This window comes from Schistocerca gregaria, chromosome X (genome assembly GCF_023897955.1).
Source record: "Schistocerca gregaria isolate iqSchGreg1 chromosome X, iqSchGreg1.2, whole genome shotgun sequence".
Taxonomy (NCBI): Eukaryota; Metazoa; Arthropoda; class Insecta; order Orthoptera; family Acrididae; genus Schistocerca; species Schistocerca gregaria.
This window is the reverse complement of record NC_064931.1, coordinates 333059371-333083228: the sequence shown is the minus strand read 5'-3', so window position 1 is coordinate 333083228 and position 23858 is coordinate 333059371. Positions and strand designations below refer to the sequence as shown.

Genomic DNA, 23858 nt, shown 5'->3' with positions numbered 1-23858 from the left:
GAATACAAATCAGTTACAGAGAATTGCTTCTGTAGCAACTAAATAATTTATTGGTTGTTTACCTGCCAGGAATTGCTCTCTAATTGCATAGTCTTGCCAGTCATTAAGCACCGTAATTAAGTTATATTAAAGGTGTTTCGTCGATTTTGTGCTTTGGTTTATTAGCTTGAAATCTTCGTAAAATTCAGTAGGTATATCGTGTTTAGATTATGAAAACAGAAATACCTGACTGTTCAGTGAAATCATCTTGAGAGTGATACTGTATTCAGCTGTATTGGTACTATAGCTTCGTGGATAATAGAGGGCTGCAACGCTCTATGTTTACACACCAGCGATGATGTTGCAATCTGAGTCATTTTATGGAAACAAAATAGCAACATCCGTGCCACCAGACCAGCTAGTTGCAGACGATGTTGTGCTGTCGATGCAGACAGGTTCGCAATCGTCGTAGTGCTCCAGTGTCGTGTGATCACTATGGACGAAACTGTAAGGTTCATTACGGCCATGCGGACAAAATGGTGCTCATTCCGTACTATGATCACGTTCGAGGTGACTCGAACGTTGAAGGTGTGCACTTCGGCATTGATGAGGCATATTGGCATTTGCTTCCATGCTGTCATTTGGTTTGAACTGCACTTGGAGTGACACCGACGCCCCCATTACACAAGAAAGCCTGCTGAAGGGCCTACGTCTACACTCTCTCTGCCATCTTGGCCACTTTACTACACATCTTCATAGTTGACGTTAATCTGAGTCATTACTTCTGGGCTTTGTTTACACAAACGTTAGTTGATGTTGCACTGAAGAGTAGGTAGGTCACGGCCTTCTTTATTCGGCCGTTGCTTTCCATTTCAGTTCTTTATAATGGACTCTTCTTCCTTCTGTATGCTGTTAGCTGAGACTGTACTTCTGTTCCCTGCCTCTGGTTCCTAATTCAAGAGAAATTTCTTTGAAAATTAGTGAAAAAAAATGAACTGGCAGGAACTATGAAACTCGTTCTTCAAAAGATAACGCAAATATGGAAAACATATTCTTTCTCCTGTTCTGTAGCTTTTAAGCTATACACCCAGAATATGACTTTCACACAGTTATCGTCGGAATTCTTGGCAACATGTTATCAAGCCACCACCACGCAAAGCAACTAGTTGTCCAGGAAGGTTGCAGATCTTACCTGTGCCTTTATTATGTGCCTGCCAGTTTACATCATTCTGCAAAAGTTGTTAGAGGTGGGCCGAGCTGACCTCAGTGACGATTCATCGTCTTTTTTCTTACCTAGGTATGCTGAAGCCCGTTAAAACCCACCAAATGTGTACACCAATAGCTGATAAACTATTTGTCTTCCTCATTGTTAATGGCGTCATGTGTGCATTTAGTTCCAGTAATATTCTTAACTTTGCGAATGCAAGATCCTCAGACGTCTTGTTGTAAAAAGTGTTGAATTCGTTTCCTAAGGTATTATCTTCCAAAACATATAAATAATGTGATGAAAACATCTTAAGACCCGTGATTATATCTACGAATGGTACTATGCCATAAAAAAAGTGGGGAAGCCAGAATTTGCAGCGAAATGCAGTATCATCCCGCAAATGATCCACGCTTGGAGGAGTGGCATGCAGTTGGTCCTCAACATAAAGAAACTTGAAATATTGCTCATGAGACAGTATACGGAAAGAGCCGTTATTGTCGATTCCAGTGCTGGTGATCAATCACCGGTAACAACCGCAACCGTAAGATGTCTAGGAGTACGCGTCTGGAGTGATTTGAAGTAGAACGACCATATAAAGGCAGATGACAGGCTAAGGATGGAAGATTCCGAAATGAGTAATCCACATAGGAAGGGGGAGTTAGTAGAACCTTCATTCGATCGCTTCTTGAGTTTTTTTATCAATGTAGGACCTTTACAAAATTGAACTGAAACAAGTGACGACACAGGGTTCTGTGACGGCTTCGTATAGTAATCGCGACAGCCCGATGGAAACACTCATCCAATTACAATAACAGACACGTTAAAAAAGGAGCATTGTACGTACTTGAATATTTTTGTGCAACCATCAAGCGTAATACTGGCCGTCGCTGTGTTTCAAACGAATATACAATAGCAAAAAAAAAGTTTAACTTTTTTCAACTTCGTGTTACGGTATTAAATGGGCATACTTTGGGGGAGGCAGGGAAGATTTGTGGTTACCAAAATATCAAATAAATTGGAGGAATATTTCTAGGAAAGACCAAGGCGTATTCCCAATACCATGAAAGGAGCTGCGCACACAGGATGTTCCACAAATGTCGCGAAAGAATTGTCTTGAGGAACAAATCGAGGATAGGAACCTTGTCCAGAAACATCAGCCATGGCACAACAGAGAGCCGAAGTTACAGGCGCCGGCGCTTGCCGCTAGGCCAACCCTTCAGCAGATAAAGGTCACTTTGCATGCTAACGCAGATTATTTTTCTCCTACATACGGAAAAACAATGGATATTTTAGAGGATAGCAGGAGAAAAATTAATTGCAGCTGGAAATACATACCGGAAACATTCGTTCACTGAGGCCAAAGAGCACCGCATTCATAGGAGACAAGGCCTTTCTACACAGCAGCTAGCTTCATCTTCTCCACTGACGATCGTGACTATCAGTCACTATCGCTGAACAACAAGCAACGTTGGAGACGTTACGTCAGTTTACAAAGTCACGTTTGCTGCCGACGGGGTGGCCTAGCAGCAGACGCTGGGGCCTATAACTTCAAGACTCTGTAGCGTCATTGGATGAAATTTCCAGATACAGGTTCCTATCCTCAATTTGGTCCTCAAGACACTGCCTACAAGCCCTCGAAGTTTGTCACAGAATTTCTAGGACATCCTGTGTAATAAGGCATGTTAGAAGAAAGGCATTCGATTTCAGGAGGATTATGATTGGCTGTTTGAGGAGGAGTAGGCGTCAGGCTGACCTCTGGACACAACTACTCTGTACACCAACAGGACTACTTCCAAGCGATTGTCCCATAGAGAAGGGATTGAGGTAGTGTCTTGATATGACGCCTGCAGTATTGGTCAATTCGTTTGTAAGTGTACTTCACATTACGATGATTGGAGAGTACTTAATCTCAAGTGGAGGCGGAAGATGGATTTCAAATGGTGTTCCAGACTATTTTATTAATCATCAGCCAACTTCCGCTTTATGATGAGCCAAGAATATAGGTTCGTCAAACTCAACTCCGAGCGAGGTGTAGCATTTGGGACAAACTTTGGTTTAACTCCAGTCCTACCATCCTGTTTTAGGTTCCCTGTAGTTTCCCGAAATCGTATAATGTAATGCCACAACTTTTAGTTTGAAAAGGACGTAATCGATTTCCTTCCCCACCCTTTCACAATCCAAGCTCATGCTCCGTCTCTAATGGCCTAGTTTGCGTCGGGATGTTAAATTTTTATCTTTCTTTTTCTTGCAAATTCAATGCCAGTAGGAACAGTGTACAACCTTGTACTGCGCCAATTCTTATGCATTGATGAATTACCATACAATGTCGGTCGACATCCTTTTAATTTTGGTCTCAAGAAAGAGTTTTCTCATCTCATTATCGTTTTTAAATATGTCACCCCAAAAAGGCAGAAAATAAATGTGTGTTGTAAAGTGTCAGTTGCCGAGAGAATGGAAATTCGTCAAGAAATATTATCATCTGGAGAAAATCTGCAGTGCTCCTCATTTCAAATATATAGGTCTTCAACTGCACCTGATTAACTGTTTTGTTGTTTTATAAAGTCAGTATCAATTACGATATCTTACTTTTTATGTTAATATCTATTATTTTATAATGGATATCGTCACATCCCCCCCCCCCCCCCCCCATTAACCATGGACCTTGCCGTTGGTGGGGAGGCTTGCGTGCTTCAGCGATACAGGTAGCCGTACCGTAGCTTCAACCACAAAGGAAGGGTATCTGTTGAGAGGCCAGACAAACGTGTGGTTCCTGAAGAGGGGCGGGAACCTTTTCAGTAGTTGCAGGGGCAACAGTCTGGATGATTGACTGATCTGGCCTTGTAACAATAACCAAAACGGCCTTGCTGTGCTGGTACTGCGAACGGCTGAAAGCAAGGGGAAGCTACGGCCGTAATTTTTCCCGAGAGCATGCAGCTTTACTGTATGATTAAATGATGATGGCGTCCTCTTGGGTAAAATATTCCCGAGGTAAAATAGTCCCCCATTCGGATCTCCGGGCGGGGACTACTCAAGAGGATGTCGTTTTCAGGAGAAAGAAAACTGGCGTTCTACGGATCGGAGCGTGGAATGTCAGATCCCTTAATCGGGCAGTTAGGTTAGAAAATTTGAAAATGGAAATGGATAGGTTGAAGTTATATATAGTGGGAATTAGTGAAGTTCGGTGGCAGGAGGAACAAGACTTCTGGTCAGGTGACTACAGGGTTATAAACACAAAATCAAATAGGGGTAATGCAGGAGTAGATTTAATAATGAATAGGAAAATAAGAATGCTGGTAAGCTACTACAAACAGCATAGTGAACGCATTATTGTGGCCAAGATAGATACGAAGCCCACACCTACTACAGTAGTAAAAGTTTATATGCCAACTAGCTCCGCAGATGACGAAGAAATTGAAGAAATGTATGATCAAATAAAAGAAATTATTCAGATAGTGAAGGGTGACGAAAATTTAATAGTCATGGGTGACTGGAATTCGGTAGTAGGAAAAGGGAGAGAAGGAAACATAGTAGGTGAATATGGATTGGGGGTAAGAAATGAAAGCGGAAGCCGTCTGGTAAAATTTTGCACAGAGCCTAAATTAATCATAGCTAACACTTGGTTCAAGATTCATAAAAGAAGGCTGTATACATGGAAGAAGCCTGGAGATACTGACAGGTTTCAGATAGATTATATAATGGTAAGACAGAGATTTAGAAACTAGGTTTTAAACTGTAAGACATTTCCAGGGGCAGATGTGGACTCTGACCACAATCTATTGGTTATGACCTGTAGACTAAAAGTGAAGAAACTGCAAAAAGGTGGGAATTTAAGGAGATGGGACATGGATAAACTAAAAGAACCTGAGGTTGTACAGAATTTCAGGGAGAGCATAAGCAAACATTTGACAGGAATGGGGGAAAGAAATACAGTAGAAGAAGAATGGGTAGCTTTGAGGGATGAAGTAGTGAAGGCAGCAGAGGATCAAGTAGGTAAAAAGACGAGGGCTAGTAGAAATCCTTGGGTAACAAAAGAAATATTGAATGTAATTGATGAAAGGAGAAAATATAAAAATGCAGTAAATGAAGCAGGCAAAAAGGAGTACAAACGTCTCAAAAATGAGATCGACAGGAAGTGCAAAATGGCTGAGCAGGGATGGCAAGAGGACAAATGTAAGGATGTAGAGGCTTATCTCACTAGGGGTAAGATAGATACTGCCTACAGGAAAATTAAAGAGGCCTTTGGAGATAAGAGAACCACTTGTATGAACATCAAGAGCTCATATGGAAACCCAGTTCTAAGCAAAGAAGGGAAAGCAGAAAGGTGGAAGGAGTATATAGAGGGTCCATACAAGGGCGATGTACTTGAGGACAATATTATGGAAATGGAAGAGGATGTCGATGAAGATGAAATGGGAGATACAATACTGCGAGAAGACTTTGACAGAGCACTGAAAGACCTGAGTCGAAACAAGGCCCCAGGAGTAGACAACATTCCATTGGAACTACTGACGGCCTTGGGAGAGACAGTCCTGACAAAACTTTACCATCTGGTGAGCAAGATGTATGAGACAGGCGAAATACCCTCAGACTTCAAGAAGAATAATTCCAATCCCAAAGAAAGCAGGTGTTGACAGATGTGAAAATTACCGAACTATCAATTTAATAAGTCACAGCTGCAAAATACTAACGCTAATTCTTTACAGACCAATGGAAAAACTAGTAGAAGCCGACCTGGGCGAAGATCAGTTTGGATTTGTGGTGTCACCGCCAGACACCACACTTGCTAGGTGGTAGCTTTAAATCGGCCGCGGTCCAGTAGTATACATCGGACCCGCGTGTCGCCACTATCAGTGATTGCAGACCGAGCGCCGCCACTCGGCAGGTCTAGAGAGACTTCCTAGCACTCGCCCCAGTTGTACAGCTGACTTTGCTAGCGATGTTTCACTGACTTCTACGCTCTCATTTGCCGAGACGATAGTTAGCATAGCCTTCAGCTACGTTATTTGTTACGACCTAGCAAGGCGCCAGTATCCGTACTATTGATATTGTGAATCATGTACCATAAAGAGCGACGTTCTTCATTAATGGATTAAAGTTAAGTATTTCACCAGCTACGTCCGTTTTTCTCAATTCTAATTCCCTTGTCATGTTCCAGACCTCACGCCAGCCTGCGTAAGCTAAACACGTGCATTTCGGCCTCCTTTAGAAAAACACGGTTGGCTCTCCTGCCAACCACAACAGGATTCCGTAGAAATGTTGGAACATGTGAGGCAATACTGACCCTACGACTTATCTTAGAAGCTAGGTTAAGTAAGGGCAAACCTACGTTTCTAGCAATTGTAGACTTAGAGAAAGCTTTTGACAATGTTGACTGGAATACTCTCTTTCAAATTCTGAAGGTGGCAGGGGTAAAATACAGGGAGCGAAAGGCTATTTACAATTTGTACAGAAACCAGATGGTTGTTATAAGAGCCGAGGGTCATGAAAGGGAAGCAGTGGTTGGGAAGGGAGTGAGACAGGGTTGTAGTCTCTCCCAGACGTTACTCAGTCTGTATATTGAGCAAGCAGTAAAGGAAACAAAAGAAAAATTTGGAGTAGGTATTAAAATCTATGGAGAAGAGATAAAAACTTTGAGATTCGCCGATGACATCGTAATTCTGTCAGAGGCAGCAAAGGACTTGGAAGAGCAGTTGAACGGAATGGATAATGTCTTGAAAGGAGGATATAAGATGAACATCAACAAAAGCAAAAGGAGGATAATGGAATGTAGTCGAATGAAGTCGGGTGATGCTGAGGAAATTAGATTACGAAATGAGACACTTAAAGTAGTAAAGGAGTTTTGCTATTTGGGGAGCAAAATAACTGATGATGGCCGGAGTAGAGAGGACAAAAAATGTAGACTGGCAATGGGGAGGAAAACGTATCTGAAGAAGAGAAATTTGTTAACATCAAGTATAGATTTAAGTGTCAGGAAGACATTTCTGAAAGTATTTGTATGGAGTGTAGCCATGTATGGAAGTGAAACATGGACGATAAATAGTTTGGACAAGAAGAGAATAGAAGCTTTCGAAATGTGGTGCTACAGAAGAATGCTGAAGATTAGATGGGTAGATCACATAACTAATGAGGAAGTATTGAATAGGATTGGGGAGAAGAGAAGCTTGTGGCACAACTTGACCAGAAGAAGGTATCGGTTGGTAGGACATGTTCTGAGGCATGAAGGGATCACCAATTTAGTATTGGAGGGCAGCGTGGAGGGTAAAAATCGTAGAGGGAGACCAAGAGATGACTACACTAAGCAGATTCAGAAGGATGTAGGTTGCAGTGGGTAGTGGGAGATGAAGAGGTTTGCACAGGATAGAGTAGCATGGAGAGCTTCATCAAACCAGTCTCAGGACTGAAGACCACAACAACAACAACATCGTCACATTATTATTTCACAGTATGCTATGGATCAGTAAACGTTAACATCGCAACTTGTAGATATGGTGTGTGAAGATCTGCTTGACCTATATCTCTGAGCAAGAGCAGGGGAATTTTCTCCTGTGGCTGATACCATAGCTCTATTTAGTATTTGAATAAGACCTACTCAGACTCCATCGTGAGGGGACAATGGAGTAAAGGAAGAATCCTCAGTATGTACAACTTTTATCTGAACTACCTTTATAAGGAACTTGCGGACCATGGCTTCTGCTGTTTGAATAATCCCTGTTTGTAAAATGTCCATTGGACTGCACAAAGTTATAAGAATTGTAAATTCACCTCTTAGATGTGGTGACCACATAGATTTAACTTTTAATCTGCACTGCTGATTTACCCTACACTCTTTCACTGTTATATGTATCGATGCTATGGCATACAATGTGATAGAAAGTAAACTTTCCCGATACCTAATTCGAAACTAAACATCGTTTATTCATTCGGAATGCTTCCTGTGTTTCTATTAAACAGTAAACATACTATACTGAAAAACATCGAAACCTTTCGGATTCATAGGAAAAGTACTGAAAGATAAGGAAAATTGACTTGAATAGAACTTGACACAAATTATAAAATTTTCCAGTGGTTGTGAAGATTCATAACTGTCTTTTTTCCAGTGTACGAACTGGCACTGATATTCTAGTTTGCGCTATCTGTCTCACAGGTATAGAGAGATACACGCCTTTGAAATACATCTCTTTGCACTGTTTGAAAGCGATATACCGATTTCATCTTCATTTTTCAAAATAAAATAAGCAACTAACCAGCCAGAATTACAAAACATTTGGTTGAGTCGTTAAACTCAATTATTTGACGTGTAAAGCATTGTGGTACAAAACAGATGAAAATTACCAATGCGGCACCAAATTTTGGGACAGTTGGCAGTATTCATGTAGCACTGCCGAAACTCTTAAGTTAAAAAAACATGGCCATTCATTTAATTTTATTAATAAAAATTTCACTGATTATAATGAAACGAAAAATTAGAAAACTTATAAATTTTAATCAGATATGAAAATGATTTGAAAAATGTAAAAATCTCACATACAAAAAATTAAAATTTTACACAAAAATATTCACACACTTTTTAAGTTTTAGAAAATCTAATAACTGTTTTTTGGTTAATGTTTTCAAAAAAGTAATATTCTTTTATTTTTCATTTCCTAAAAATCTATAAGTTTATAATTATTCATTTAAAAAATCTAATAGCTTTTATAGCGTTCGTTTTTAAAAATCTAACATAGTTAATTTTTCATTTTTAAAATCTAATAAAATATTTTATTACCATCTTTTAAAAATGTAATAGAAATTTTTATTTTTACATTTAAAAAAACTAATAATTGTTTATTTTTAAAAATCGAATAAAATTCTTAACATTAATTAATATAAATTTAATATTTAATATATTTATGTTTTATATTTAAAAAAGAAATCTATTATCTGTTCTTCGATTCCAAAGTTATATTCCCAGCCATCACAATATACTTTTAATCTTGTAACTTCAACAAAATTGAAAAACCTTTTGTAGATATACTGAGTAATACATTTGTTGTTTCTTTGACAATATTGTATGGTTCATGTTATTATTTTCAAACTATTCAAAAATTTTAAAAACACACTTTTATGCAGAATTACTTTTTATTTTTTTGTATAGTAGAAAATATTTTTATGTTTATTCGAATTATTCTCTTTAGATGTCAGAGTTTTATAAAATAAACCATTTAAGTCTTTTATATACTGTCAATTTATACATTTTTAATTACATATTCTTCATCACTTTTTAGGTTTTCATCATTTTTAAATAATAATAATATATTCCAATGTTCATCACTTGCAATTCGATTTAAAAGTTCTTTCTAATAGTATTTAGAAACATTTTAGAAAGATTTGGATTTTTAATATAATTAATGATTTTTAATATAATTAAAAACCAATTTCTTTGCATATGTGGAAGATATATATTTGATATTCATTTAAACAAATGCTACACATTGTTCTACAACCATGTTTTGTATATTACTGTGAAGTAAAATTATCAGCTATTTCTCAACCTCACAATTTTTACAAATCGTAGATCTGATGGTTTCCATTTATATACAACGAAATTTATTAGAAAAATAAAAAAAATAAAAATATCTTATAAAAAATTTCTGAAAAATTGGAATCATTAAATATAATGATAAACCATTAGTAATAATTTTTTATAAAATAATCTTTTTACTTTATATAATATTATTTTTAGAAGCCCTATTATCATGAGAATTTACAAAACCAAGCTATTTAACAAAAACTTTATCATTTTTCTATTTATAACTTCTAAAATAAGATATATTGTTGTTCATATATTGTTCTTTAATTTCCTTTCTCTTCTTCTCCATCTAAAGATTTTAATTTATATGAGGTCTGTTTTAGGGTACCTGACCTTTGATTTTCCCGCTCAAAATACAGACAATATTGTTGTGCCACTGTACACAGTAAAGGAAGAGACCTTTACGTGCACACGTGAATTTTGTCCCCGCCTCGAGCACATCAGTTGCTGCCTGTCAGTCGCTGAGTGAGGTGCTACACAATGTGTTCGTCGGATTACCTATTTTTCAAGATGACTGAACGTGTTGAGCAAAGATACTGCATCAAATTTTGTCAAAAGCCTGGTGAGTCTCAAAGCAAAACAATTCTTAAGGTTCAGCAGGTGTTTGGAGAAGATGCATTGGGTGTAACACAAATTAGGGAGTGGTTCGACCGATTAAAAAATGGCCGCACATCAGCGGAGAGTGTCCAGCGTTCTGGCAGGCCTCAAACTGCTCGGAGTGCAGCTGTTGTTGAGAATGTGCAAATCGTCGTCTGACTGTGCTGGAGACTGCCCAAGAGGTTAGAGTGATTAAAGATTCTGCACAAGAGATTTTTCATCATGATTTGAACATGCGCCGAGTGGTTGCGAAATTCGTGCTCAAGTTGTTGTTGCCAGAACAAAAAGACGTCCGTTTTGACGTTGCACAGGACCTTCTGGCCACCACCACACTGAGCCTGTGTTTCTGACCACCGTGATAACTCGAGATGAGTCATGGGTGCATGGGTACGACCCAGAAACAAAAAGACAGTCCTCACAATGGAAGCATCCTGCGTCTCCAAGGCCAAAGAAAGTGCAGCAGGTGTGAAGCAAAATCAAGGTGATGCTGCCTGTCTTCTTTGATGTTTTTGGAATTGTGCGTCACAAGTACGCACCAAAAGGACAGACAGTGATAAAGGAGTACTGTCAAGCTGTTCTCTGGCGACACTGTGACTCAGTTCAGCCTAAAAGACGAGACATGTGGATGGCGAAAAACTGGCAACTGCATCATGACAACACTCCCGCACATTCATTCCACTTGATCCAAAATTTCTAGGCCAAACATGGAATTACAGCCGTTCGCCAACCTCACTACTCTCCAGGCATGGCTACTTGAGACTTCTAGTTGTTTCCAAAATTGAAGACAGGATCCCGTTTTGAGAGTAGAGAAGGTATAATGTGTAACAAGACGACAGAGCTGAACACCATTCCAAGAGAAGACTTCCAGAGGTGTTTCCAGCAATGGAAGAATCGGTGGGCTAAGTGTGTGCAACTTTGAAGGTGATTAGGGTCTGAGCCCAATCAGTTATTGAAAATATTTTTTTTTCTTGCCAAAGGTGAAATACTTTTTAGACAGGCCTTGTATATGATTGCATAAGTTCTTCAATTTCGAAAATTTCTGTTGACCAATTAGTGTGTAGACTTTTTCAAAAATTCCTGTTAATGTACTTTCTGTTGCTATATCACCTATTTTATATTTATGCTTAGTTTCTTCAAAATTTGCTACATAAACAGTTTGCAACAAATATCTTCATTTTCTTTATTAACTTCTTTTGATTTTATTTTTATTGTTGAATGTTGTGTATTATTATATTCGTCAGTTAGTTTGGAAACTGTATTGATGCATTTATAATTTCCTTTTAAATCAACTTCGTCACATTTTTCTTTTAATATTCTATTAAAGACTTCAACAAAAGATGCTTTTAATTCTCGAATAGTTGTATAATGAATAATTTTATATTTTTTTAAAAAATTCTTGTAAATCTACACTATAAAATATTTGTCCATTACCTTTTTCTAAATTTCTTAGATGTATTTGTTTTAAAATTTTACAAAATAATCAGTTACGTTTTACCTGTTTTATCCTTAATTAGGACAGCCCAAGCAAATTTTGAAAAAAAACTTAAATTATAGTCAATAAATATTAATATCCTACATTTATTTTTGAAATTCCTTTTAAATTACCTGCATCCACTCCTACTACATCAATTTGCCATAAATGATCTATACCAAAGAAATAGCATTTCTGCTTGTAAAATTTTTTCTCATCAGTTTCTGTAATTCATTAATTATTTCTTCTCAAATATTATTATTAGACCAAATTACAGCACCTACAAATTTTTTAACAAATTTACTTTTTTTAGTAGTAAACAGATATATTCTGTTCTTTGTTTTCTATTCCTTTCTTTTTATTCTATTTGGATTATGTGTACCAGTCAGTTTTTTATATTTTAGACACCAAATATGATTGTCTGGAAGGTGATTAATGTTATTCGATCTATGTACAGAAATTATTAAATAATGGCTTAAATACAGTAATTTTATAATTTTTAAATAAATTAATTCTATAATTATTGAACTGAATAATGACCATCCAGTAATTTATTTCTTTTATTTTCTAAAACATATCTCTTATTACCATATCGACTCAGTACCTTTTTATTGGCTTCAATTTCATAAAGTTTGTGTTTCTCACTTTATATTAAATGCATTGTTCTCTATTGTTAAATAAGTAATCTTTATAATTCCATAAACTTGATTTCTTTTTAATAACGCATATCTTCACTCGTTTTGATTTTTTCCTTTTCTTATCACAAGTTTTATATGCATATGTTTTCGCTCTTAAACCACAAAATTTTTCCATTATTTTTCCTTCATGTTCATCTTTCATTTTTCCCAACACTTTTTATTTTAAGGTATATTACAAATATTATTTTCTAGCTAAACTATCAGTTCCATGGTAATAAATTTTGATATTTCCTGAATATTTTGGTGAGAATCATTCAATAATTCGTTTGATAAAACAAGTGCAACCATACCAATACAAATAAGTTGATTCATCATTATTTGTTAACATTAAATTACTGAATATGACATGAAAGAAATGAAATTTGTCCTCAAGAAATGTGGAAATAAGATCCATGAAATAATTTTTGAAAAACTTATGAGTCATTTGATGATTTTAAATGAATACACAATTAAAAGGAGACCCTGATATAAATCTATGTAATTTCATTACGAATTATCTTATTTATAATCTAAATTTGACTAAAAAAATTTGAGGCAAATAAAAAAGCAACTATAAAATTATGTGCTATTTCTACTGATAATATTGCTAATAATACTTCAGCTTATATTATTTTTCCTGAAAAGAATTAACCTGATAATGTTCAAATATTCACATTCAGATTCTTTGGTTATTGAATGGGGAAATTTTAAAACTAATATGCATGAAAAAATATAATCTTTCACTGTTTTTGGTTCATTATAAATTTCATAAGACTGTTTCCTCATAATAATAACAATAATTTTCTACATTTCTTGCAGTAATAGGTAAGAGAGAGTTTGATTTTTATCTCCTCATAATAATTCGCTATTTGTTTATAGTCATAGAAATGAGACAATTTGTTTTCAGATTCTTTCCAAACATCTGTATCTGTTTCCTCATAACTATAAAATCCCAATATGTACCATTCCTCACAATAAACATCTACAAAATTATCAGCACCATCATTATGTTCTACAGTTAAAGATGGCTTAAAACAATAGTTCTAAACATTATATTTGTTTCTCTCTTGGTTTTCTGATCTTTCAACAAAAATATTTTTGTGAAAGATAAATTTGTGCCACATGGTCGTTATATTTTATATTTTATAATTTATTACATTTTAAAGACAGAAAAACGAGATGAATGCTAGATTTGGGAGAGCTAATTTATACAACTTCAGTGTTTTATGTTATAATTTAAATTAAATGAACTATAGTATATTTTAAAAACAGAAAAATAAAAAATATTAGATTTTAAAAAATGATAAATAATTACATTTATGAAAATGAAAAATAAAAAGTATATTAGATTTTAAAATGAAAACAAAGAAAATATTAGATTTAAGAAATAGAAGGTTTATTACATTTAAAAAATGAAATAATGAAAAAAGTTTTAAAAATAAAAAAGGTTGTCACTATATTTTATACAAAATTTTAATTTTTTCTTGTGTGAGGTTTTAAATTTTTTCAGTCATTTTAGTATTTGGTTAAAATTTATAAGTTTTCTCACTTTATCTCATGTTATCCAGTTAAATTTTAGTTCATAAATTGAGTTGAATGGCCCTATTCCTTTTACCAAAAGCTTTCTGGCAGCAGTAGTTTAAAGCTGCTGCCTGCCCAAAAATTTTGGCTTATACAGTCTTTTGTAAACAAACTGTTATAAACAATGGAAAAATGATAGTTCCTATCTTACATCTTTTTTCATAATTGCAGAATAACTTGTACATGTAACATATAAGATAAATTTTCATCCCATTCCTTATCCGCCAAGGAAATGAGAATTTCATTACACTTATCATATGACATTTACCTATAAGGGAAACAGTATTCAGTGTGTCTTGCAACTGCTGTAGCTACCAAAGATCAGTCAGTCAACAGTACCTCTGGATCCAGCTTTACATAAAAGTGTCTTTCATTCTATGTGCCTTTTGTTTAAAGTCCCATACAAAACAATGATTGAAAACTGTAATTGTTAAATGACATAACGTAATAATATTTCATTTCAATAACAACAATGTAAATAAAATAGCTAAGAGTAGTTGTAATTGAAACCAAACTTAAGATTCTTACATCACTGAGTTTATCATTCTAAAATCCTCCATTGTGCGTAGATAATTAGTGGTAATTCTACAAGGAGGGTGTATGTTCAGCTGCTAACGATTCATTCGAAAAACTGAAGTATCACTTCAAATAAAAAGACTGTGCTGGTGTTTAAATAGCGCCTCAGATGTCTTCTTTTTCATTTCTTCCTATTTCCATTAAAGTAAGAAACGATTACTGTGTACTATGGTGTTTGCAAGATGAAGCTTGCAGGGGGGCCATGGTTCATTGAAGTATGTATTAGGATTTTATAATAATATAATAGGAAGTGCTCCATTGCTGGAGGGAATAAACTGAAAAATATGTTCATGTGTATGTTTTGAGAGTTGCAGACCCTCCACATTAATTAGCTTAATGTAGTGTTGAGAAACGTAATATTTAACAGAGAAATAACACAAAGTTTCCTTTGGCAAAGAATAGTTATGTGTGTAATCTTATACGAATCAGGCAAATTCTGCAACTTCAGTCATCGCTATCTACAGAAGACAAATGTTTTTGGCGACTGATATCAACAGGCCTCTGAAAATGGCACGAACTCAATGTTGAAGAATATTAAAGAACAAGAACAAAAATTAGCTTGTATCTGATCCACAACCAAGACACCATATCTTAACGCAAATTACTTTCGCAAAAATGAAAACTTCATCATGTCATTGCTGTGTGTGGGTAACTATGCTCTATGAAAAAGGTGTCAATAACCTTTGGGGTAAAATTAACAGATGGTAGAAGATCCTAAACTTATTCCATTGAGATAAGGAACTACGGGTTGAATATGAATATTTATTTATTTATTTTTGGCATAAACAACTTAACCTAACAACAACCTAAGCTCATAGTAAATGTTCTAAGTAATAACTGACAGTCTCAATACATACAATACAACGGAATTTTATGTGTATAATCATTTGATCTCATTGCTTCAACACTTATTATTTTTTTTAGTTCTACACCAGTTCTTTGAATTTGGCATTTCAGAGGCAAGTCGACAGGTACTGTGAAATAACCTTTTCGAACACGATCCAACACCATCTCACCAAATTCTACTGTGCGAACAGTTCTTTCTAGTGGAACTCAGCCAGTTCTGGAGTAAGTCTACGTGAATGACAGATTTGCATTATGAACCATAAGCAGAGTACAAACATATGCCTCTCATGTACTGCTCCTTCAAGACACTGTATCGCCTGAAATATTGATTTTCGCCACATGTTTCTTATCTCAAAGTACTCAGCCTAGGATCCACCACCGTCCACATCATTGTTTATCCTACATGTTTGAGATACTCTGAGTAAATTAAAATCCAATATTTCTGGCTTGGTGAAAGCATCTATTTAGTGCATTATACATAAATGGGAACCGTGCAAAGTGCGTCCAGAACTTATATCCATTGTATATCCAAACTGAAAGTACGTGTGTAAACTACAGAGGTGCTGGTGAATGTGTGGTACTCACTCCTTGTAATCCCCAGCAGACACGGCGCCCAGCAGCAGCGCCAGCATCAGCCAAGGCAGCTGTCTCTCCCGCCCGGCCGCCATCTTCCTGCAACCGCAACCATCCTACGATCAAGTTCAAGATACCGAGACAACGAAGTCTATGGTTGTATATGTTGTGTATGAACTACCACTGGGCTGTGACCATCTAACTTCAGAAGGTGCAAGGGGATTTCGTGAAGATGAAGGATTGCGGTTCTCTGTGTGTTTTCAGTGTGTAAGCGTCTGCTTGGTGTTTTTGTCTGTATGTTATTGGTCCCTAAAGTGGCGTTTGTGAGAAGCTTCTGGTGGTTCGTGTCCTAAATTTTGAATGAGAATGTGGGACGAAGTTTGTGATGTTTCGTAAAATTTCGTGGATTTGTCCTGAATAAGTTTTTTAAATGGTGCGTTGCCACAAAAGGTCTCTTATGTGTGTGTTGGGGACATATCTGCCAGCGTCGGAGCTGACACGAAAAAGTTTGTTTTGTAGGCATTGCAGTCGTGTTAGTGCTGTGTCTGACCCCAATAGGCCGGCCGTGGTGACCGTGCGGTTCTGGGCGCTTCAGACCGGAATCGCGGGACTGTTACGGTCGCAGGTTCGAATCCTGCCTCGGGCAGGATGTGTGTGATGTCCTTAGGTTAGTTAGGTTTAAGTAGTTCTAAGTTCTAGGGGACTGATGACCTAAGATGTTAAGTCCCATAGTGCTCAGAGCCATTTGACCCCATAGAGCACACTTCTGAGCCATACAAGATGACCAGAAGTCTAACCTAGCGCTAGAGGAGGAGTTTGCACTGAACGATTAATCCGTCACTTTCAGGAGGGGATACAGCTTACAGAAAAGTGTGCAGCCTTTGTTCTCTGCAGTGGTGAGATACTTGTTACACGTTTGGCGTCCATCTATTTCAAGGCCAAGGTACGTTACTGAATTTCTCCAAGATCAATTCTCTGGCATCAATGGTGAGTCGACGATGAGGGAGCTTGATTTTGGGGATGAAATAGATCGCCTGGCACTTTGCGGGGTTGATCTGCATCTTCCATCGGTTACACCGCTGTTTAATCTTATCCAGGTGTTGTAGGTTGCGGTGTATGTGGAGCAATCTGCGACTACTCTTACGTATGGCAGTATCATCGGAATAGAGAGCAGCCTCTACACCAGCCTGCTTCCGAATGTTATTTGTGTGGATGATGTAAGGGACGAGACCAAAAACCGAGCCTTGCGGGGCTCCTGCCGCGATCTGCCGTATCTGGCTGAACATGTTTCCGTTCCTTACGTAGAACTGTCGTCCTATAAGCAAGAGTCAATGATACAGATTATGTGTCCTGGGCACCCTATCTGATCTAGCTTCTAAATTAGGCCATCGTGCCAGATGTAGTCAAATGTCTCCTCTACGTCCAGTATTAGTGCCTCTGTTGCTTCTCTCCTTGCCCATGCCAGACAAATGTTCCACCAAGCGGAGGGTTTGTTGAATAGTGGAACGCTAAGTGCAGAATTCGAGGGGCATCACACCGCTCTCGCGGCTGTTGTCTGTTTTCATGACGAGGAGCCGCCACTACTCGATCGCGTAGCTCCTCAGTTGGCATGGTCACCCACCCCAGAGCCAATCACGCCCAATCTTATCTAATGAGAGCCGTTGTATTCACCGTGACGCGTCCCTTACTACAACAAAAAAGTCTGTTTGGGAACTAACATGCTGCCTCTTACATGTGAGTCTGAAGAAACTCTTCGGTAAAGAAATTATTCTTTCGCTTATTAAAATCTCACGTCGTCGTTTGATAATGAACTACCTATCTTTACGTTATTGCTCATAGTTATTGTGATGTTCCGAAATGTAGTAAGCCAATTACATTACCGTCTGCACCAATTCCCCCCCCCCTCCCCCTGTCAAAAAAATTGTATGACAGTTTTGTTCATTTGTATAGAAACTAAGTACTTTATTTTTTCTTTTCCAACAGAGATGAAAGAATTTCCGACAATTTAACACTGGAACTGATTTGAAACTCAAGCACTGCACTATTTTCATCAGAACTTATTTCCAAAATATTTTGTCCATTTCTGTTTTCGTAACCGTTATTGAAAAAGAATGGTATAAATCTTAGCAAAATTCTATTAGTGTGAATATAAAATGCAAATGATCCAATATTTTTTATGTAACAAGTGACCTGCAGGGTCTCCCACGCCCGGGTTCTCGGGTTCGATTCCCTGCGGGGTCACGGATTTTCTCTGCCCTTGATGGCTGGGTGTTATGTGATGTCCTAAGGTTAGTTAGGTTTAAGTAGTTCTAAGTTCTAGGGGACTGATGACCACAGATGTTGAGTCCCATAGTGCTCAGAGCCATTTTTGAACCTGCAAGGTCATTCCAAATGGCTCTGGTGTGCACTACACGTTAGAGACACCTACTGAGATAGCTGGTGTGACTTCGAGTTGTCTCGGAATGAATACATACAGGGAATCTTATAACAGTCTTACTGCAAAACAGTAGCAAGTTCAGGTGACGGTGAAGGGGACGGATAGAGATCACACACCCTTCTCGCCAAAGTAGGCCACAGGGGCTGAATAATATTGAAATCTGGTGACTGTGGTGGCCAGGGGCGATGCGACAATTCATCCTCGTTCTCACAAAACTGGACGATCGAGCACTGTGAACAGGAGCCTCTGGTCTTGGAGCACAGCATCACCATTACGGAACACATATTGTATCATGGGATAGACGTGATCATTCAAAATGGTGCGACCTTGCAGAGTAATCATTTTTATTCATGTTTTCACTTAGCTATAGGAGTCTGGTACAGTAGTAGTAACAGTAGTAACACTAGCAGTAGTAGCAGCTTTATTCATCCATAGATCACTTTTACGAGCATATTGAACATGTCTTGGTATTACAATTTACGAACAACAAAAATAACGCAATTCATATACAGTTTGAATCACCTAAAACTTCCACCGTAGATATTGAGGAAACTGGAAGTGCTACTGCTGTGCGATTTTCCCAGAATGGATTGGTTCTCAGGGGCTCGTATTGATAGCCGATCAACATGTTGTAGTAATACTTAGGAAGTGTATTTTCTGTGTAAAAATACACTTTTCTAAATGTAGCAATGCCTATTCATCTTGACAAACTAAAAGTATGATAAAATAGAATGTCATTGATGTTTGTTGCACGATTCTAGTGCGAATCGTTTACGAGATACCGTACTTCGAAAAGCTCCCCCCCGCACACACTAAAGAAGTGCATACACTATATGGATTCTGACCAGTAATGAGAGAATTGACCATCACAGTTTGTGCCAAAGTGACAAGCGGCTGCGGTGATGCACGTTTCCAGTCTGGTATGGAAAGACTGCATCTTACGTGCTAGCATTTCAGCGTAGATGTTCGGCCAGGCTACACTGATACGTCGTTGCTATCATCGGGTGTAATTGGTATGTCCCTGTAGAAAGGGTCTTCCAGCTTTCCTCACAGAAAAAAGTCTACAGGCGTTAAATTCAGGGAATGGGCCAGCCAAGGTACAGATCCACTGCGTCCAATCCAACGATTTGGAAACAACTCGCGAAGACATGCTGTAGTACTTCGTGCATTATGGACTAGAAATCCATCGTGTTGGAACCATGAGCTGATGGTTTACTATCCCACACCACATCTTGGCATTCCATGGACGCTGACGTTCCACTTGACGAAGCCAACCGGGATTGCAAGCAGACCAATAGTGCATGTCTCGCCGGATTAGCTGGCCATTATCGGTAAATGTGGTTTCGCAGCTGAACAAGATGCATTAAACATCTGTAGTATCCCGTCTTAATGCACACGTACAGAAGTCAACACGATTCTCATAATCGTTTCGAAGCTACTCTTGATGGAGAGAGATGTGAATAGGGATGGAACCTATGTAAATTGAGAATGCATAGGACACTTGCTCACTCGTGCCAGTTCCTCGTGCGACTGCACGGGAACGGACGTGCGGATCAACTGCACCTGCAGCAAGAACATTAATTTCCCACCAATAACGTTAACTTCCCCCACTTCTGCCGTCATTTGTTTCCTTCTGTTACGCTGTCCACATGTTGCACTACCACTTTCACGTAACTGGTTGATAAATAACTGCCGAGACGCTTGACATCTATTAGGATACCTTGCCGCATGCACCGTTCTTAATTATTTGCTTTTGAGTAACATCTTCTGTGAATGTTGGGGTTGCATTCTAACGCCTATGACTCTGTAACCAATAAAAATGGATCACGTATTGTATGGAATATTTTATTCGAATTAGTCTATACTCGAGCCTCTTAAAATACTTACTATTCCTTCTGAAACACCCTGTATATCGAGGACAACTAAATACACTATCTGACCAAAAGTAACTGCACGGCCCCATCGTCAATGTAATGTGTAAGTGACCACTAAATGTCACGAGAGGCGTATCCGCCAATATAAAAGGAGGAGGAGAGTGTTGTGTGGTCAGTAGAGACGCAGTAACAGCAGAACGGGTCGCTCAGGAGGGCTCAGTTACTTCCAAAGTCATTCGATGTCGCATTCAACTTCCCATCACGCTCTAAAGAAGAGGATGCATACACAAGGTTTACTTGTGACCTAAGCTCACATATACAGGCTATAACAAAACAAATTTCGAAAGGTTGTAAAGGGTGCCTTGAAGAAGAAATGCAGGATCCGAATCCGTGTCTAGAAACGGTATCCAACAGAGCGTCGACATTATAGCGGCCGACTCCTGAAGCCGGGCCATCCCTTCGACAGCAAACGACACCTCGTACCCTACCGCCCTGAGGCTACTGAAATTAGGCGGGCTGTGTTGCTATGAGATATTCTGACGCGTTCGACGCCATCCAACGTCCTGGAATCCGTCAGTGCCATTGCGTGACGTTCCGCTTGCGTTCCTTCGGTCTACACTTCCACGACTACTGCTGGAAAGAATACCTGTATTCTGAAGCTAATTACAGACAGACCTTCTTAACAGAGCAGTTGGAGATCGTTGGGTCTGTCGTTAGGGAAGCACAAAATGTCCTGCCCTCTCATTTGCCAAATGAATTTTGTCTGTGAGGAAACCAAGGTTCTTTCAAAGGCAACGGAAAAAGCACACAGTTCCACAAAAAAGTCGTGGTTATAGTTAGCCTGCTACCAAAATTTAAAATTTAATTGCATACATCAGAGAATTGGCCATATTGTCTGCAATAACTTAGAGAAAACAGCTATCGATATACAATATGTGATCAAAAGCATCCGAACACCTATTAATGGAAATTAATTTAGAATGTGTTCACCTTTATAACGCCTTTAACTGTGATAGGGACACTTTCAGTGACGTGCTCGAATGTCTGTGGAGGAAATGCAGCCCAATTTTCTTCCAACACGGAAACCGGAGAAGGCAGTGATGTCGGAGCGTGTGATCTAGACCGAAGTCTACGGTCATAGGTGTTCCGTCGCGTTCACGCCGGGGCTCTGGACAGGCCAGACCATTCCAGAGATATTACTGTCCACCAACCATTGCCTCTCAGATGTTGCTTTATGACAGTGTGTGTTGTCATGTTGATACATACAACCATCGACTCCGAAATCTGCCTCTAATATACGCAGCACACAATGCTGTAAAATGTGTTCTTATCCTTCCGCATTTAGCGTCTTCTTAAGCTCACCCTAGCCACCAAAAACGGCCCTTATACCGTAATACCCGCTCCTCCCTACTTCACTGTTTTCGCTACACGTGATATTAGGTGGCGCATCAAGGAATTCGAAAGCTCTAAATCGTTCCATCTTCTTGCCACAGGGTATATCGTGATTCATCACTCCACATTTTCTTGCCACAGGGTATAACGTGCTGCTCGACGGTTGTATCCCATTCTTTTCACTCCCTACGCACAGTTATTGTGTTTGCTTGGCGGCTGGTAGCACTCTGGAAGTCATGAGTGATTCCTTCCGCTGATTTAATTCGATATTTACAACCATCCTACGCAATACTCGACGGCAGCTGTCCGCCACTACATGAAGTTTGCCTGGTCGTTGTTTAGCTGTGATTGTTACTTCACGTTTTCACTTCTCAGTCACATGAACGACAGTCGTCTTGAGCAACTTTAGAAGTTTTGAAATATTCCTCATGGATGGTTACGCAGGTGGCATCTAGCGACTGAAGTCAGTGAGCTCTCTTGAGCGACTCGATCTGCTATTACTGCTTCTCTACTGACAACGTCGTGCTCCTCGGCTCTTTCTGTACTGGAAGGTCTGCTTCTCGTGACATCTAATGGTCACTTCACCGCTATATAGGAGTGTCCGGTTACTTTTGGTAAGATAGGGAATCAGTTCTCCTGTATGTACAGGATGTTACAGGAAGAATAGTAAATATTTTAGGAGGTGGTAGTAAAGACTAATTCGTATGAAACATCTCATGCAACATGGGTTCCACCATCATTGGTTCCAGAGATACAGCTGTTAGAACGCAACCCCAAAAATTACTCACTTAAGGTGTTACTCAAAGTAGAATTTCATAAATTCTGCCTCCGACTTCAATGCACTTTCGAATTCTCGTAAACAGCACGTACATGTCTTCTGAGGTTGTCTAGAGTTCTTTTATTGGGGCAAGACTATCCTTAATAGGTCTATCAATCCGTCTCCTGTGTTTACTTCTTCTTTGTACACTTTGCTCCTCAATCATCCCCACGGGCAAAAATCTAAATGAGTAAGGTCCGGAGACCTTCGTGACGGAGAAAGGTGTAGATAATGATTAGATTAAAATAGAATATGCAGCAGCCCCGGAATGCTGGAAGAACGTAACTATCTGTGTAGTCAAAGGAACCTCTTCAAGTAATACTGAAAACTTTTTTTCAGGGAAGTCTAGACACAGGACCCTGTAAGACGATAACACACGACGCCTAATCAAGCTTTCTTAAAAACCTGGGTTTTCGACGAACCGCTGATGTGAGTTCCGAGTTATGCTGATACCGTCACTAGTAAAACTGCCTTAATCAGTAATTAGTATTAAGGACATTACTCGGTGATTTGCAATTAGCCAAAGAGAAATCTTCGCCTACATACCGCTGGTCTTGAATCCGCTGTGAATGATGTGGATAGAGGCCGTATATACGTAATGTCCACCATATTCTTATATGTAGAAATAGATGTAGAAATTCTGCGTGTACTTGTTGAAGTTCTACTTTCTACTGACTGAGTAATTTCGTCTACTTCATCGACACTGTTCATATACTCGTTCGGATGAAATGTGATTGTTGAGAACTGTAATCTAATTTTAGTCAAACGCTTATCAGAACCAAAGCACAATTAGTATAGGCGTTACTGAGGGTAGCATAATTAGGGCTAATACTGTTCCTCATACACATCAATGACTTTCCCAATAGTGATAGTCATGCAAAAAAAAAAAAAAAATTCCCTTTGCTGACGACAGTAATATCATAATAAAGTGACATCAGATATAAAGAAGATAAATGCCATGAACTTCATTTTGAAGAGGCAAAATGAGAATATTAAATTAAATGTAAATAGCACCCCTATAGAATGCGTGAAACCGTGTCTAGGAATGAATCTTGATTCTCGGTTAAAGTAGTGTGATCACACAAAGATACTTGCAGAGAGAATGTCATCAGCATTTTATGTTCTTGAAGTCCTTTCATTAGCGTGCAATAGCTACTGCCTTTTTGGTACATACGGTTCATACATACGCTCAATTCTTAGCTACGGAATACTTTTATGGGGAGCAAATGCACAAAATATGTACACCATTTCCAAAAGTACAG

At 38.4% G+C, this 23858-nt stretch overlaps 1 protein-coding gene across 5 annotated transcripts in view; it reads right to left on the bottom strand.

Annotated features, from left to right (window-relative positions):
- The window catches only part of LOC126299573 (glycine receptor subunit alpha-3), a 386589-nt gene that overhangs the window by 311827 nt on the left and 50904 nt on the right, over positions 1-23858 (bottom strand). For all 5 annotated transcript variants that reach the window (XM_049991580.1, XM_049991579.1, XM_049991581.1 and 2 more), the window contains exon 2: positions 16089-16175. In XM_049991580.1, the coding sequence (XP_049847537.1) occupies positions 16089-16171 (83 nt within the window). In that variant the 5' untranslated portion in view covers positions 16172-16175. The remainder of the gene's footprint in view (positions 1-16088; positions 16176-23858) is intronic.